The sequence below is a fragment of the Carettochelys insculpta genome, chromosome 26 (genome assembly GCF_033958435.1).
Source record: "Carettochelys insculpta isolate YL-2023 chromosome 26, ASM3395843v1, whole genome shotgun sequence".
NCBI lineage: Eukaryota > Metazoa > Chordata > Testudines > Carettochelyidae > Carettochelys > Carettochelys insculpta.
Genome location: NC_134162.1, coordinates 10,311,233 through 10,327,550, shown reverse-complemented (window position 1 = coordinate 10,327,550; position 16,318 = coordinate 10,311,233). Strand labels below are relative to the sequence as shown.

General features: G+C 44.8%; 1 protein-coding gene across 1 annotated transcript in view; it reads right to left on the bottom strand.

Annotated features, from left to right (window-relative positions):
• The window catches only part of TMCC2 (transmembrane and coiled-coil domain family 2), a 73,311-nt gene extending 66,343 nt beyond the window's left edge, over positions 1-6,968 (bottom strand). The window contains exon 1 of the mRNA XM_074977472.1: positions 6,745-6,968. Within this exon, the coding sequence (XP_074833573.1) occupies positions 6,745-6,936 (192 nt within the window). The 5' untranslated portion in view covers positions 6,937-6,968. The remainder of the gene's footprint in view (positions 1-6,744) is intronic.
• Between the last annotated feature and the right edge of the window lie 9,350 nt (positions 6,969-16,318).

Sequence of the window (16,318 nt, the reverse complement as noted above, 5' to 3'; positions counted from 1 at the left end):
ACTAGCTTGAGTCTATTGACTTCAGGAGAAGTACTCCTGGTTCACAGCAGTGTGTGTACAAAATAAGAATGGGGTCTGAATTGTTACCAGCTTTGTCAAAGTTAAAACAAATGTTCTCACCTTGTTTTGAAAACTATTTTGGATTAAAAATGGCTGTTCACTCCATTTCCCTGTTAACTACGTAAATACTGATACAACTCATTGTTGAAGTGTTATCATACACAAATGCGTGAACAGAAGGAATTCTGTAAATACTAAAAGAGAGTTGGAAGGTCAGATATCTTAATCGATCATCATCTGAACCTCTTTGCCTATCCAAATCTCTCTCACGAGATTTGTTACAGTGGCCCAAAGCAAAACCTTCATACACCATGTAAGTCCCACTTGATTACTTTAAGGTCATGCTCCTTTCTCCTGCCCTGTGCGTAAAAACAGCTAGAGAGGTGTATCCAGGAGTGCATTTACTCCCAACCCATGAGTATTTCACTTGCTCCTGTCACCTGTTTTTTAACTGACTCCAAAGACATCAAGAACCAGGCACCTGTATTTTCATTGTTCGCCGGCAGAAGCAGGTCAACTGCCCTTGCTGTCTGGCAGAATGCAGCCGCTATTATTAAATGTAACAGCCATATCTAGAACTCTGTCGGCTTTAACAGAATGTTACTCATGGAGAAGGCTGACTTCCTGCACTGTAGCAGACGTCAAAGTGGGCAGCAGCAGGGGACATATGATTGATGGTACTAAACTAAACCTCACCATGTGGGAGGAAATTCTTCTCTGTGCAGCCCAGAGACAGTCTTGGACACCACACCCCTGTGCCCTTGATGGAAGGCTCATGAGGATTTTAGTGGCACACAGGTTTCGGTGACAGTTCTTGGCACAGGAGCGAACTTCATCTTATGTGAGGTAGGGTGCATGAAAAGAGAACATGTTGACAAGCCCAAGAGATCCCATGGAAGGTTCAGTTAACACAGGACATCCTCTGCATGAGGCAGGTAGATGCATTTTGCCAGCAAGTCCATGAGACACCTTAGCAATGGAGCTTGGAAATGTGAATGCCCATGAAGATGAGATGCAGATACTTGCACATTGCTTCCTCTAATTGCCATTCAGTCAGTGCATCACCAGGGAAATGAAACAGGACTTCCCTCAGCAGAGAACGTAGCAGCTCAATACAAGGTGCTTTGATATGAGGCTGAGACCACCCAAACTCATGTCACTTGTGATGTGATTTACATTTGAACCCAGAGCCTCAAGTTGTACCAGACTTGGGGAATTAATGTGGATGCACCAGTCTACTCCATGCCTTCTCACCCACGAATAGCAAAACTTTAATTAACTAGAGTGTGGTCAGTTGATTACAGCAGGGAACTGAGAGTCAAGATGTCTGGGTCCTATTCCTGGACTTGCTGTGTGACTTTAGGCAAAATGTTTCCCATGTCAGTGTCCCCATCTATAAAATGGGAACAATGATGATCCTCCCCAAGCTGTGTGAGAACAAATTATTAACAGTCATAAAGGGATTTGAGATCCTTGGTTGAAACCTGAATGCTGCTGATCTGATTATTAACTAACTGCCTGGAGTTCTTGCCTCCGAGCAATTGTTAGAGAACCAACTCACACCCCCACATTTCTGAAATGGTGGTTGACATGAGCCGGAGTCATGTAGCACTTGGTGTGCATGTGAGAGAGGCAAAGGGAACTGGAGGGAGATGAGCTTTTCCAGTGATCAAGGTGTTTCTGTTCAGGCTATTTGAACACAGGGACATTCAGGTAACTGAAGGAACCTAACACATCTTGGGGCAGGTCTACACTAGAGAGAGAGGCTGAATTAAGGTATGCCATTCTAGCTACATTAATTATGTACCTGGAGTTGACATACCTTAATCTGGGCTTCCACACCATCTCCACAACTTCCCTTACTCCTAATGGGGGCAGACGTACCATGGTTGACAGGGGCACCCTGTACATTCAACTTAGCACATCCCTACTAGGTGGCGAAATCGAGCTCAGGAAGATTGATTGTGGCAGGATCGACCTTCCCCGTAGCAGTGATGTACCCTTCAGAGCATCCTTTGAAACCAAAAAAAGCATGTAAATGTCTGGTGCAAGGGAGTGAATTCCAATATACATATGTAGGGGTGGTGGCTTTTGTGGGGGAGGAAGGAAAAAGTGACTTATCTTCTCCTGAGGGCAGCCTAGGGGTCAAAAGCAACAATTGTCTCTGGCTGGAACTGCAATGAGGGGTCTTGAAAGGTTCTCTAGGAGGGGGATCTAGAAAGGGAAGCGAGGGACTTTCCGCACATCCCTTTGCACCCCAAAAATACAGACCCACATGAATGGGGAATAGAGAGCAAGAGTAACAGCTGAGTAAGGAGTTCAGGGTTTGGCTCTGATGAGAGGTTTTTCCCAGTAAGGTCTAGGTTCAAACTGAGTTTAGCTTTTAGGGTTTGGCTTCATGGACTTGATCCAATGCCAATGAAGCCATTGTAAGTCTTTTCACTGACTACAGTATGCTTTTGATCAGACTCCATGTTTGCAAGGGGTCTGACCCCAGTCTCATTCTCAGACCAAACTGTCTCATCAACTACAGCCAGGGACTTTGCCACTGATTCCACCAGGAGTTGCACCCAGGGGAACAGGAGCAAGGGCTTTGGCCTAAGATGAAAAATTCAATCTTCAAACCACGCTGCTACAAAGTCGTGTCAAGTGGACAGCACTAAACTGCTGCCCATGCCACAGGGAATAAGACCGGCCTATGAAATCCTGCTTCCAAAGTCAGTCACGCTGCCAGGGAAAGTCTGGAGAAAAAACACCATGTCCCCGATGCCAATAAAGTAACCAAGGTGGAGGAGGCAAGTACCAAAGTCTGGGACCCCCTCCAGCCCAGCTGGCTATGGCTTCCAAGGACTTCCAGGAGACCTTAAAGCACAGTGTACTCTGGCCGCTCCCATTGCCCCAGGATGGGTGTGAGTCAGGAACTGTCTCCAGTGGCTCTGCACCTGCTTGGAACTCCCCTATAGAGAAGTGGGAATGAGCAGAGGGGATCTGGTTGCTTTCCACTCCCTTTGCATACAGGAGCAGCTCAGAGGGGACCTAGTCTAGGGCTCACGGAAGGGAATGGGAGGCTTCCCCCACCACTTCCACAGCCTTGAGATCCGATCTGGGTTGAGGGGTGGAGCTCAGATGAGGCCTTCAGCTTCCCAGTTGCTCTTCATTTCCAAGGTCAAATACAAGGGGAGAAGAGGAGAACATGAAGATGGAGCTGATTTTTAGATCAAAATCATTGCGGTTTCCAACTTTCAGCCCCTGGTTTCTGTAGCCATCAAATTCATCCAATTATGAAAGAAGGGAGAGAAAATTGTACTCCGATCACAGCTGCCTGGGGAAGGCAGAAATGAGATCTAAGGGGCAAAATGCCTTTATGATGTATCTGTCACAAGATACCCAGCCTACCGCCTTCTACAGTAAAAGACCGGAATGCTTTCTTTTGCAGTATTTTGCTGCAGAGTGCAGAAATATCTGCCACCCAACATATTTTTAAGCCCAGTTATGTGTCACACATCTGCTCTGCTTCTTGCCAGGATTGTTCTGTGTTTTTTTTTCTTTTTCAGTCTTGGGAAGCTTGCTCATACCAAAAGAATGGGAGTAGTGCTTGTAAAAGAGGAGAAATGGCCATGCGTTTGCAGTGAGGGCGACCAGAGAAGCCAGGGCTTTGGAGAGAACAGAAGGGAGCCTTTTGTTCTTCGGTTGCCAGCACAAATCCAGTGTAAGGGCACTGATGACCGAGAGCGGTTAACATCTGATCAGTATCCTCTGTGGTTGGAGGCCCGGGGGTCTCAGTGCACAACTGTGCACAGCATGAAGCCACCAGAATTACCACTACAGCGAGCAGGCTTGGTATGGGAGCCAAGGAGTACATAAGCCATTGAGTTTGGACTCCACTCTCAGTGGCTACTCCAGTTCAGGATGAGCGGTACTAGCAGGGAATGGTAGGGGCTACCTTGCCCTGCTGTCTCTCCCTGTTGGATCTGTGCTCTCATCTGCTCTTGCCTCCCATAACTACTCTCCATCCTTTCTTCTCCAGCCTGTCCCCTCCCTGGCTCTCTTTGGAGGGGTCCTGCTCACTTCACCCTCTGCTCTGTTTTCCCGGTACCTCCTCCTCCATTTCCATCTCTCCTCATGTTTTTCTGTCCCTACTTCTGGCCCAACAGCATGAACCTCACTCTCTGCAGGCCCAGTTGGAACAGTTGAGCCATTGGCTCAGGTGTGCAAAGAGCTGCTGAAATGGCCATGTGAGCAGAAGACCATCAAAGGAGTCAGCTAGCAAGAGCCACTTTGGAAGAGCTCAGGGTGAGGGAGCCTGAGTACCAAGTGAACATGCTTCTAAAAGCATACCACTGGGGACGCTGGACATGTGTCCCACACGTCACGCTGAGCAGCTCATTTATTGCTCTTTATAGAGCAGCCGTGACAGGTGCAGGTCTTTTCAATAACTCCGAAAGCACACCAGCGGATGGAAAGAGCCCATAATAGAGAAGCAGAGAGCTCCACAACTCCAAGAAAGAGACAGCAACACGCTTAACATTACACAGCCTAATGGACATTTTTGATTTACATCTGCCTTTGGGTAACTGGTGACATTGGCAAATGGGGATGAAGCACTGGACTGAAAGCCATGATACTAGCTACCATTTGTGTAGCTAGTCACTGTGTGAACTTGGCCAAATTGTTTAAACTCTCTGGGCCTCTGATCAGCAGGTATAAACCACCTCTGGAGCCAGTAAAACAATGACTTATGCAACTTGGGTATTCTGCCTCAGTTTCCATCTGCATCTAATCACAGGTGCCTTTTTGTAAAGAACATTGAAACCTATCAATAAGAAGCACTATAAATCAATGTTGACTACTGATAGAGAGATAACTGTGTTAGTCTACATTCTATCAAAACAAAAAACAGTCATTTAGCACTTTAAAGACTAACAAAATAATTTATTAGGTGATGAGCTTTTGTGGGACAGATCCACTTCTTCAGATCATAGCCTTACCTGTTAGCATCACCTAATAAATTATTTTGTTAGTCTTTAAAGTGCTACATGACTGCTTTTTTGTTTTACTATAAATCAAGGATTACAATAATGAATGTATTGTTTTAGCAAGTAAGGCGAGAATGTGGTTTAGATAAAGGGATGTGTACTGTACTCCCTGCAGAATTGGAGGTGCAGTTACAGTCAGCATATTAGTCTCTGCAACAATAAAGCAAGTTAGATTTCCTAGTCATCCCCCTTTCCTAATGACTCCTGATTAGTTCTGCTCACTTTTCAGATCAAAGGGGGACCTCCAGCCCTTTGGGCCTCTGTCATTGACAAATAGGAACCAATTAGCCAGCAGCTCTGATGGTCATGTATATGGCAAAATAGAACCCAGCTCTTTCTCTCCCACCACTGTACTTGTACAGCAGGACCAGTCAAAACATACTGCTGTCAGGTGTATGTAGGTGTGACCCATAGACAGCAGTGCTACGGGTGAAAAGGGGGTACTTTTGCATACTCACTTTTCTGACTGCTGCTGCACTTTAATCAAAGCAGACAAGATGTGTGTGATCTCTGGTTAGCTCCTCCATACCTGCTGCCAGGGGTTTTATTTAATGTGATGGTCTGGGCTCTTCTGCAGAACACAGGCCCTACCACAGTCCCTGATCCTGCGAGAAAGGCCCACCTTAACCCCAGCTGCAGATCAGGTTCAGCTGCAAAAATTCCAGATTCTGAGCTCAGCGATACCTGTATAACCCAATTTGAACCAAGAGAGTTCCTCTGAATTTATGCCAGTGTAAATGTCATTGGAAGATGGGGTCTGACTGTTCTTCAGCACTGACTCTCTAACATTATTTTATGAACTCATAATGGATGTTCCTTTGTTCTTTGTGTCCCATGAGCCCGCGCCTTTCTATCATCTGTGTAGTACCCACAAGCCACAATCAAAACCAAGGCTCTCCTTATGCCAGCACAAATGTATATTAGAGTCAGTCCCTGGCTTAAAGAATTTATCTAATTATAACAGTGATACCTGGCTGTTATCATACCACATTTATCAGCCACAGGTTGCAAAGTGCTTGACAAAAGAGGCATGTTTCAGTTTCCTCATTTTACAGAAGGGAAAAGAGAGGCACAGAAAAGCAAAGTCACTCAGCACCCTTGTGACAGAGCTGTGAAGAGACTTCAGCTCTTGCGAGTCCTAGCTCAGGGCTCAACATACTGCTCCATGCTCTCTTGCAAGCACTATCCAGCCTCTGTGGCAAAATCCATCTGAGGATTTTTCGCCAGTACCATTTCTGAGCTGACCACATTGAATCATAGGGTTGGAAAAGACCTCAGGAGGTCATCAAGTCCAACCCCCAGCTCAAAGCAGGACCAATCCCAACTAAATTACCCCAGTTGTCATCTCCACAAAGCTGCACCCAATAGCAAGCTCCCCTTTTACTCTTTTAAAAATCAAGATTTTGATGACTAGGTTTAAAAACACATAAAATACCTATACGCACATATCTGGGGGAGGGTACAATCGGGAAGCCCTGAAAGGAAGTACTGCAGTCATCTCCTGTGATGTCCATCACACCTACTCCTGAACTAGACAGTCAAGATCCCATGCAAATAATAAACCGCGTAAGAACCTGTGGATGGAACTTGAGTGCCAGGGGCTGGCAGGAAACACCCAAGCACCACCATGGTGGCCCTGGAGACTTACCTTTAAATCAGGAGGCTTGCTCCGGGGAACAGGATGGGGAGCAGGGTTTGGGTTAGCAGCAGTGCCCGAATCAGACAGGGCAGAAGTACCATCCCCGGGTTTTGCATCCATGGCTGCTGGGTTGGGAGCATCTTCCGCCCCAGCACCATCCTCCTCGGGCTGCTGCAGCTCATCCGATTTGCACCTCTTCATGCTGACGAGGTGGGGTGGGCGGGCAAGGCTGCACTTCCACTGCTTGGAGGAATTGCGGAGACATGCAGAGGAGAAAGCAGGGAAGGGGGAGGAGGGGAACCAGAGGAGCCTTGGTCAGTGCCTGGAGAAGTTCACTGCACCTGTAAGATGCAGGCAGGCCACAGCCAGGGGCTGGGGAGGAAGATCCTTTATCCAAACTCATTGCTTTGGGTGGGGGTGTGCAGGGGTGGGTGAGGAAAAGCCGTGTCCGCTGTGTGCTGAGCACTTAGGTGGCAGCCCAGGAGAGATTCATGTGCTGCCCAGTGACTTCGGACAGTGCCCAGAGCCGACAGCCTGTGTTTCAGTAGGTGGTGCACATCTGTACATTCCTGAGTGCACATTACAAAATTTATTCTGCCCAAGGGTCGAAAAAATTAGAGGGAACCCTGGAGGGAAGGACAGTTCCTCACCCTCCCTCCCCAGCTTTCCCCTCTACTTCAGGACAACTGGGGGGCAGTACGGGTATTGGGGCGGTGGGGGGCTGCCCCTTTCATGCCATTAATCTTCTCCTCGTCCCCCACATCCTCTTACTTACTGTTCAGGAGAGGTGAGGAGTGATGCAAAACGCGGGAGCCTTGCATGGCTGCAGATCCTCGCCCGTGGGGTGCATCGCTCCCCCGCCGCCGGGACATCCGCTGCTGCCCCCCCGCCCAGGAGCCGCTGCCCCACCGCAGTGCTGCCGCCGCGGCTAGTGCTCGGGAGGAGCCGACTGCTCAGCCTAACCCAGCCGGCGTGGGGAACCTGATTGACAGCCACCTCCACCGAATCCGAGCTGGCCGCTGGAGTGGGGAGCCTGGAGGGGGCGTAGCGCCGAGCCCGTTTCAAGCTCGGTTGGCCGGCAGCTCTCCACCTCTCCCTCCCCGCAGCCCAGTTCACGGGAGCTGTCAGTGGGGAAGGTGCTGCAGCGGGCTGCGGCTTTGCAGGGCGGGCAGCGGCTGGCAGGGGGCTTCAGGGGCGGGGGGAGATGCCAGTGCAAGCCCCTCGCCCCAAGAAAGCAGCCCACCTTGCCCTACTTCTGCGGATGGGGAATGCTAGACAGATGCACTGGGAGTGGAACAGTCACCTCTTCATTGCCATGGAAACTCCTCCCACTAGCATGCGATTCTCTGACTGCTGGCCTGAGCTTCTCCTCTTAGTTATTTATTTCACCCCTGAGTGTTGCAACTTTATAAACTTAATCGCCCTTCAAAGAGAGGGAAAAATTGAGTGCCCTTTAGTTACAGGCGTCTGCCCATTCGCTGGGCTTGTCTACACTTGAGGCGGAGTTGGCAAAGAGCTGTTTTTTCCCAAAAAAATGTAGTGTTCACACTGCCATGCACAAAAAGTCGAGAGAAGAGGACTTTTCCCTTAAAATAATAACTCCAGCTCTGCAAACAACTTTTGAAGACCCTCTACTCCCTTATCAAGGTCGAAAAGTAATGCATGTGAACAAAGTACAGCTATTATTGGGTTACATGCATGTTGCCTTTTGCAATGCTGTGGCTGTGTGAATGTGATATTTTTATTACTGGACTTATGTTGACCTTGGGTGGTCAAAAAAGTATTATTGAAAAAAAAAACATGCAGTCATAGCCATGGATGGTTCACAATTGCAGTCTGAGCTCACCCAGCTCATCCGCTTCTTTCATCAACGGAAGAAAATCAAGAAGACAATTCACACTATCGTTGTTTTCAAGAGGTGCCTGAAATTCCTTTTAATTTTTCTTGCTTGGGATTTCTGGTGACTGTTGCTGCCATCTTACTGCACATGTAAATGCTGAAAATTCAAAACTCAGCATCCATCTCAAATTAAACAGAATGTCTCTTTTGTACCAAATACACAAACTTGCATTTTTTCGCAGTGTGTTTGATGCTAAAGCCATTTTCATCTCACCCTAAAAAAAACAAATTGGTTTTTCTTCACAGACTGTGGAGAGTGAGGCCATTTTGTAAAACAAAACTTTTGTGAATAAAGCAAAAATTTCTTGTCGATATGAGCTTTAAACTTGAAAGAAAATTGGGGAAAAACCCTAACATTTTCTTATTTTGTTAAAAATGTTTTACTATATTTTATCACCACCAGTAATCTGAAGGTGAATTCAAATAACGCAAGATGTCTGAGGGATTGGGAGAAAAAGTGAGTGATGCAGGAAGAGGTGAACAGAAGAGGGGAGGTGATAGGAGAGGACAGAATAGCACCAAACATATATATATATATATATATATTCTGCTGAGTTACCAGCTAGTGCAAGTATATCAGTATCTAATGCTGTCTTGTAAATGATTTTGGGTTTAAGCCAATTTCTACCTATTGAGGAACACCATGAGACCTGTATGGGACAAATGCATCCCATATTCTTACATTTTGCTCTGAAACATCTGGCACTGACCACTGGAAGACACAGGATAATGTAAGAGATGGATCATTGGTCTGAGCCACTCAGACAATTCTAATGTTCTTATGATCACTCTTATGGACTCAGGAGCACGTATAGTGTTTGGATCAGTGATGGGTAACCTAGGCTAGTGAGTGGGCTGCTTGAGTAGCCCTCCTTCAGCTCAGTGGGCCTCAAGAATCTTGTAACCAAGACTGTCTCCCAGGATAGGGCCATGTTGCGAGCTACGCTTGTGCACCTAGAATGTGCAGGGTGTGCCAATTAAACCCTAGCAACGCTCTGATTGGCTGCAGAGGGAGCGTATGGTTCTCACAGCCAATGTTGTCTGCAATCAGCATGCATCTCACTTCATGTCCTTGCTATATGTTTATCAATGTATAAATGAAGGTGTCTTGAAGTCTTTAGTCATATTTTGCTCAGCCTTTATTCAGTTGAAACCTCTAATACAATGGCTAAAAATAATTAAAAGCTTCAGAATGTAGCCTTATAATGACATCTTATTTTAATCCTTACAGCTAATTTTATTTGCTCTAATGAAACAAAATGATTTAGGTAGCTCACAGCTGTCCTGTTTCATCAAGAAGGAAAGACTCAGATGAAAATGGATCATGGGAGGTATGAAAGCTTCTCCTCTTGTCCGCAACATATTTCTTGTCTTCTGTTTCTGACTGATACGTGTTGTTTCAGCACAGAGCAGATATGATCCAGAAGGTGGTCGTATTGCTGAGACTATTTCTGCGAAGAGTTATTTTTACTCTGTCCTGATATAGCTCCATAAGCACATTAGTTCATCTGCATAAGGGATAAGGGCGTAGCCTGTCTGGGTTGTTCTTTGTCAAGCACAAAATCTGAATGAACAAAGGTGTCCTTCTATTGACCTGGGAATAAAATAGTTTGGTTTTGTTTCATTTTTCTTTTATTTTTTTTTTTTTGAGTGCTCAAGCTATGCATATGTACTGCTTAAGTGCCACCTAATCCCTTAAAGTATGGTTAAGTGGCAGACAGACCTCATGCCCTCACTCTGTACGGGGAGAGAATTTCACTCTACTCCACCCTCCAAACAATGTTGGATTGTTTTAATAAAATCCCTAGCAACTGGGCCTGTCTTTTAAAAACAAACATAGGGGAAAATAAAGAACTGATTGTGTGAAGAAAGCATTGCTATTTGTTAAACACACTTTGCATTTGATTGGAAACGGCATCTGTGAGATGTGTGCTAATTATCTCTGTGTGACACGCCAAAAATCAGGAGAAATCAGGACATGCCCTTTGCCATGGGAGCTCAATATCTCTTCTCTGCTCTCATCTGCTGAGAAATGTCAAGCACTCTCTGTTGCATGTGAGATAACATAGATCAAATCAAATGTACAAACTGATACGTGTCGGATCATAAAGAGCCTGACGTATGGTATTTGTCACTGGTTTGTGGAGCTGCAGTGGGATTCTTGCTTTGCACAGCCATGGAGATAAGGTTGTTAATTTATGCTGTTTTAGAAAGGGATCGCTGCATTCTGACAAATGCTAGGAGTTTGCTGAGGGGTCTTGAGGCTTCACCACCTCAGGTGCCAAGAATGTGCCTGGAATAGAGAGTGTGACAGAAATGCTAACAGCTATATATCATGATGATATGCAGATAGATAATCTGCTGTCTTTATTTCTCTCAACCACAATGCAGTGCATGTATTTGATTTCAAAAGAAAAGCCAGTAACTACATGCAAGGTATTTCCAACCATTCTTTCCTGAGGGAAACCCCACCTCACCCAAGTTAGTTTTTTCAGCCATTCTGTCTTCTGTCTGAAGTATGCTCTTACTACAGCACCAATGCAGACCAGCAAATTTATCTTTTCTTTCAACCATAAGCCTTTTCAGCAGGCACATCAAAGAAGGCCATGTACTTTACTGAGACACAGCCTTCAAATAGTCTGCTTATGGCCCTTGCCAGCTATTCAGCTATGATTTTATCGAGCAACAAATGATATACCAAAAGGAAACCACATTCTCACATGTAAAAATTGAATGTCAGGCTATGGATAATTTGTGTATAAATCACTAATTTCAGCTCAATAGAGGCCATAAGAGCCAAAAGGTATAGAAAGAGATCAAGAACATGAGGAGCAGGCATAAAAGAGGGGCCTTTCTTTCTTTCTTTGTGGGAAATGGGCCATCTGGTTTTCAAGTACATAAGTGTAAATTTGGAGTAATATGTCTGAAATCTGTGGGGTTATTCTAGACACACACCTTGGCTGCCTCTACACTAGCAAGTTTTTTTTAGAAAAGCCAGGCCTTTGTCAAAAAAAAAAACAACAATGGAGTGTCTACACACAAAATGCTCTCTTTTGATCTGAAATCAAAAGAACGCAGCCCTTTTTCTGGCAGCCCTCTTCCTTTCCCAGATGAGGAAGAGCATCTTTTGCCAAAAGATTATTTCTAAAAAAAAAGTGTGTGTAGATGCTCTGTGGGCCCTTCTTTCAAAAGAGCAGTCTTCATGGCACTGGATTTTGTGATCCCTGGCCCGTTCTTTTGAAAGAGCAAGGGCTGTGTGGATGCCCTCTATCAGAAGAGCAGATGAATCTTTCAATCTGCTTTTTTGTGTGTGGATGTGACCTTTTGAAGGAAGATTTTTGGAAGATCTGTTCCAGAAGAACTTCTTTTGAAGGATTGCTGTAGTGTAGATGCAGCCCATGTAAGTGAGTACAGAATCTGGCCCTCAATACTGAGAACAGCCGTGGTGGACAACATCACCAAGGCAAATACACAGTGGTGTTTTTGAAGATGCTGTTATATGTTGTCCTTAGGACAATGACATACTTTTTCACAGGGCACATGGCCATGGGCATGGAAAAGCCTTGGTACATTTTTTTTAACAACAAGAAAGGATCTTTCAGGAGTCCAATGAAAACAGAATTCCAGTCCAAAAAGTAGCATGCAATTTATTTGCCTGTCACTGAAAACAACAGAGGTCAGAAAGATGGGGGGAGTGGTTGTTTTGTTTTGTTTTGTTTTTTTTGTGGGAGGAAGTAGAATTGATTTCCACTCGAGACCCTATTCCCCAGCCCTTCTGAGGCCCAGGCACTGGGCTATCATTTGGAAAGGAGAAGGAGATTAGCACAAAGTGCTGCTAACTCTTATTCCTGACTCCCATCTGCAACTGCTGTCTTCAGTGCTGCCAAGTCTCAGAATTTTACGGTGTGTCACAAGAAGTATGAGAGACTCTCAAATTTTGTAAAAAAGTGCATTTCTGGCTCTTGGGTTGCAAAGAAAAGGTTGAGACTGAGACCCAAGTACATCCCAAAGTTGAGAAATAGGAATACAAATAATAAAAACCCCAAGGTATTTTTTTCAGTCTTGTGGTTTATAAGACAATTTAATTACTCTGAATCATGAATCATGATTCTGAATCATGTTTCTGAGCATGTTAAAGTTTCCAAAAATGCATCACGCTCCAAAAGGGTTTTGAGACATCTCTTTTCAGACACAGCATCATCAACACAGCTGTTTGAATTCTCCATTTTCATTAATACACAGCTGCAAATCTAACTCTTTATTCACTTAATGACAGACAGCTAGCCGTGTTAGTTTGTATTCTATAAAAATTAAAAAGCAGTCATGCAGCACTTTAAAGACTAACAAAATAATTTATTAGGTGATGAGCTTTCATGGGACAGATCTGAAGAAGTGGGTGTGTCCCACGAAAGCTCATCACCTAATAAATTATTTTGTTAGTCTTTAAAATGCTATATGACTGCTTTTTTTCTTTATTCGCTTGTGAAACATCCAGGAACTGATCTCAGCTGTAGTAAACAAGTTAGTTAATGGTAAGTAATCTCCGAAGAGTTTGGATGGGCAATTTTTAGCCTATGAATTGCCTGCCAAGGCTTCACTGCAGCTATTCATTCTTGGTGATCTTTGTAATTGATTGTCCAAGTCGCATGGTACTGTTCGTCTGCTTGACAGAATGAACTTTTTAAACTGGAGAATGATGAAAAATGAAGACAGTTTCCTGTAGTCATTTGTGCTAACATCCATGAAATATCTGGAAACTGTAAACATTTTCAGTTTTTCCAATACTTATCAGAGATAAAAAACAGTTTGTCCATTAATATACTGATATATGGCTAAGATGGTGCTAAGCATACAGCAAAAGAAGAAGCTAACAGAGCCAGTGCCCCAAAGGAAGCTGGCTTTACAACGAATTCTTGAACTACAACATTCAGTGTGATTGGGTAAAATATTAAAAAGGAGAATCCTAAATGCAACAGCAGAAAGCGCAACTGGGAAAAGAATTACATATGTATTACCAATATGTCAAGATGAAAATGAAATATTTGTAAAAGAAACAATTATTCTGTACAAGATAGGGAAGCTGTGGAAATTGCTTTACATCTTTCTAGATCTGTGACATAAATAACTCTAGATGGCTCTTGTAATACATAATTATAATTCTAAAAAATAATTTAAAAAAGGGCCTTAGGATTAAACCATCTTCATCGTTCTTTATGCTATTCTTTATTTTCTCTTTTTTCCGATCTTTAAATTCTGGTGAATTTGGTGTTTTGAAAGCAAGTAAATGAATGACAGTTCTGGCTAAAAGCCAGGCAGAAAAACAGAAGCTACTGTGAAACCTTCCCTTTTCAGGCCTGTGCTAATATAAACTCAGAGATGAACTTCAAGACCTGGGGCTGTCGAAGTGAGGCAATCTGAATGAAGGAGAATTAAAAACAAAAACGATGAGTGAGTTCTTAGGTGATTCATTTTATCATCCATACTTGATGTCCAATTAATATTTCTTTCCTATAATTGGTCCAAAAGCAGTGCCAAAAAATAGTTTTATCAGAACGGCAGGCATTTGAGAGGGTGTGGCAAAATATTACTAGCAGGTCATGAAGTATCCAGCTTTCAGATCATGTCATTCTGATTATTACCTTCTGACAATTGATTCAGTGGGTCAATTCACATATTGCATCCCACAGATCTCTCTGGTTCCAAATCAGCAAAACATTTATGCATGTTATTAAGACTATCCCTGTTCAGCAAAGTTGCTAAGCACATGCTTAGTTGAAGACAATGGAACCTAAGCATGTGCTCTAAGTTATACAACTACTTTGTGCCTCAGCTTTCTCAAGAACAGAACAGGGATAAAATAATTTACCTGTTTTACAGAAACTGGTGTGGGATTTAGGCCCTGATTGTGCAAAAACAAATTACGGGTAGAGCCCTATACTGCCAGTGTCCATGGAGTTCTGTGCAGCGACAAGGTCTGCTCACTGAGAATTAGCTGGGATTTAATGAAATAGCATTTTTAAAGTAGTTTTATGAAAGTGGCTAGAGGAGGGCAAAATGTTATTCAACTTTTTAGGTGGCAACATAAAGGAACAATAACAAAAGCCCTAACAATAACCAACCCTTGCACAACCCCAACCCTGTGCACATAATTTGCCCTCTGGGAAGAAGATGAGAGAAACAATAAACCACGTGCAACGAATGTTAGTCATGTCACCTAACGCCCTACTTGAAGAAGTGCTCAGATGCTATGGTGATAAGCACACACTAAAAACCCCTACAGAGCAGAACAGAAAAGCATTTATTCTCATCCTTATATTCAAGGCCCTTTGAGTTCTGCTTGTGTACTAAAACTCCTGGCACCATTTTTGTAATGAAGCAGCGCCTCATCTTTTCCCTGGTGTCCTTGTCAAGACTTCCCATCCTCTTCCCACACCATTGAGCTGCAGCAGATGATAGGAATTGCCAGACTGGCTCTGCCTGGTAGCCTGTCTAACCCAGTATCCCATCTTTGACATTGTGCAATACCAACTACTTCTGAGGATGAAGCCCTGTGCAGGAAGTCCCCAATTCACGAACAGTTTGTGTTCCGAAACTTCATTTGCCAGTCGTTTGTTTGGAACTTGGAATGTATTTTCCCATAGAAACTATGGTATAAATGGTAGTTATGTTCCTAAGCTAGCCAATAACAGCCTATTTAATGCATAATATAGCTGAAATATCGTACATTTGTTGTGAAAATTAGTAGAAATAATTGTTTTTTATTCATGAATGGTGGTGCTTGAGGGAAGGTAGGTTTAATTACAGAAGGATGAGGAGGTAGGTGGATATTCCGAAGGAGATTTCTGAGTATCCCCCAGCTGTTGCCCCTCTGCCTTACGGGCTCTGTGCTGGCTCCTGTGCTCAGCCCCATCACCTGGCTCTCCTCCCCACCCCCCCGCCACACTTCAAAGTGACATTGACTGCGTGACTGCCTCCTGCTCCTCCGGAGTCCTCTGGCCAGCACTTGCTCTGGTCGCCATCACCTGTGTCTCTTGCTTGTTCCTCTGAGAGGCTACCCGTGAACTTTTGTTTGCATGTACAGCTGTTTGTAAGTGGGATGTTTGTGACTCCATGAGTGCCTGTACTAAACAGCTATAGGGTAAGCTGCCTGCAGGGAAGCATTATTCTATCACCCTGCCCCAATAATTAGAGGTTATAAAAGTCCCCGCAGAAAGAAGATCTCCCCTGCCCCCCGCCACAGGGGTCTCTCCCAATAGAAAGGGGATATGACTCCAATAAAGGGTCTTTCTCCATCAAAACAGGGGATCTTCCCCTTCTGCACATAGGAGGATTTGCCCTCCATAGGGGTCTCTCCCACACAAAGGGGCCGGCCTGGACCACGAAGAACACCACTCCCTTAGAGGCTAGGAAGTTCTGCAGCAGACCCTGCTGAACAGGACTACACCTCCCATAGTGCACCTCGGCAGCTGCCGCCGCCGCAAAAGCGTCCCCCCCCGGGACTGCAATTCCCACAGTGCCCCGCGGCCGAAGGGCAGACACCTTCGAGAGAGAACTACCATGCCCATGGTGCATTGCGGTTCCTGGGTCCTCCCCCCCGCCACCTCCCCCATCCCTCCGCGGCGCCCGGATAAAGGTTCCGCTCCGAGCGCAGTGCGGTTCGGTACGGCGTTGCCAGTGAAGAAGG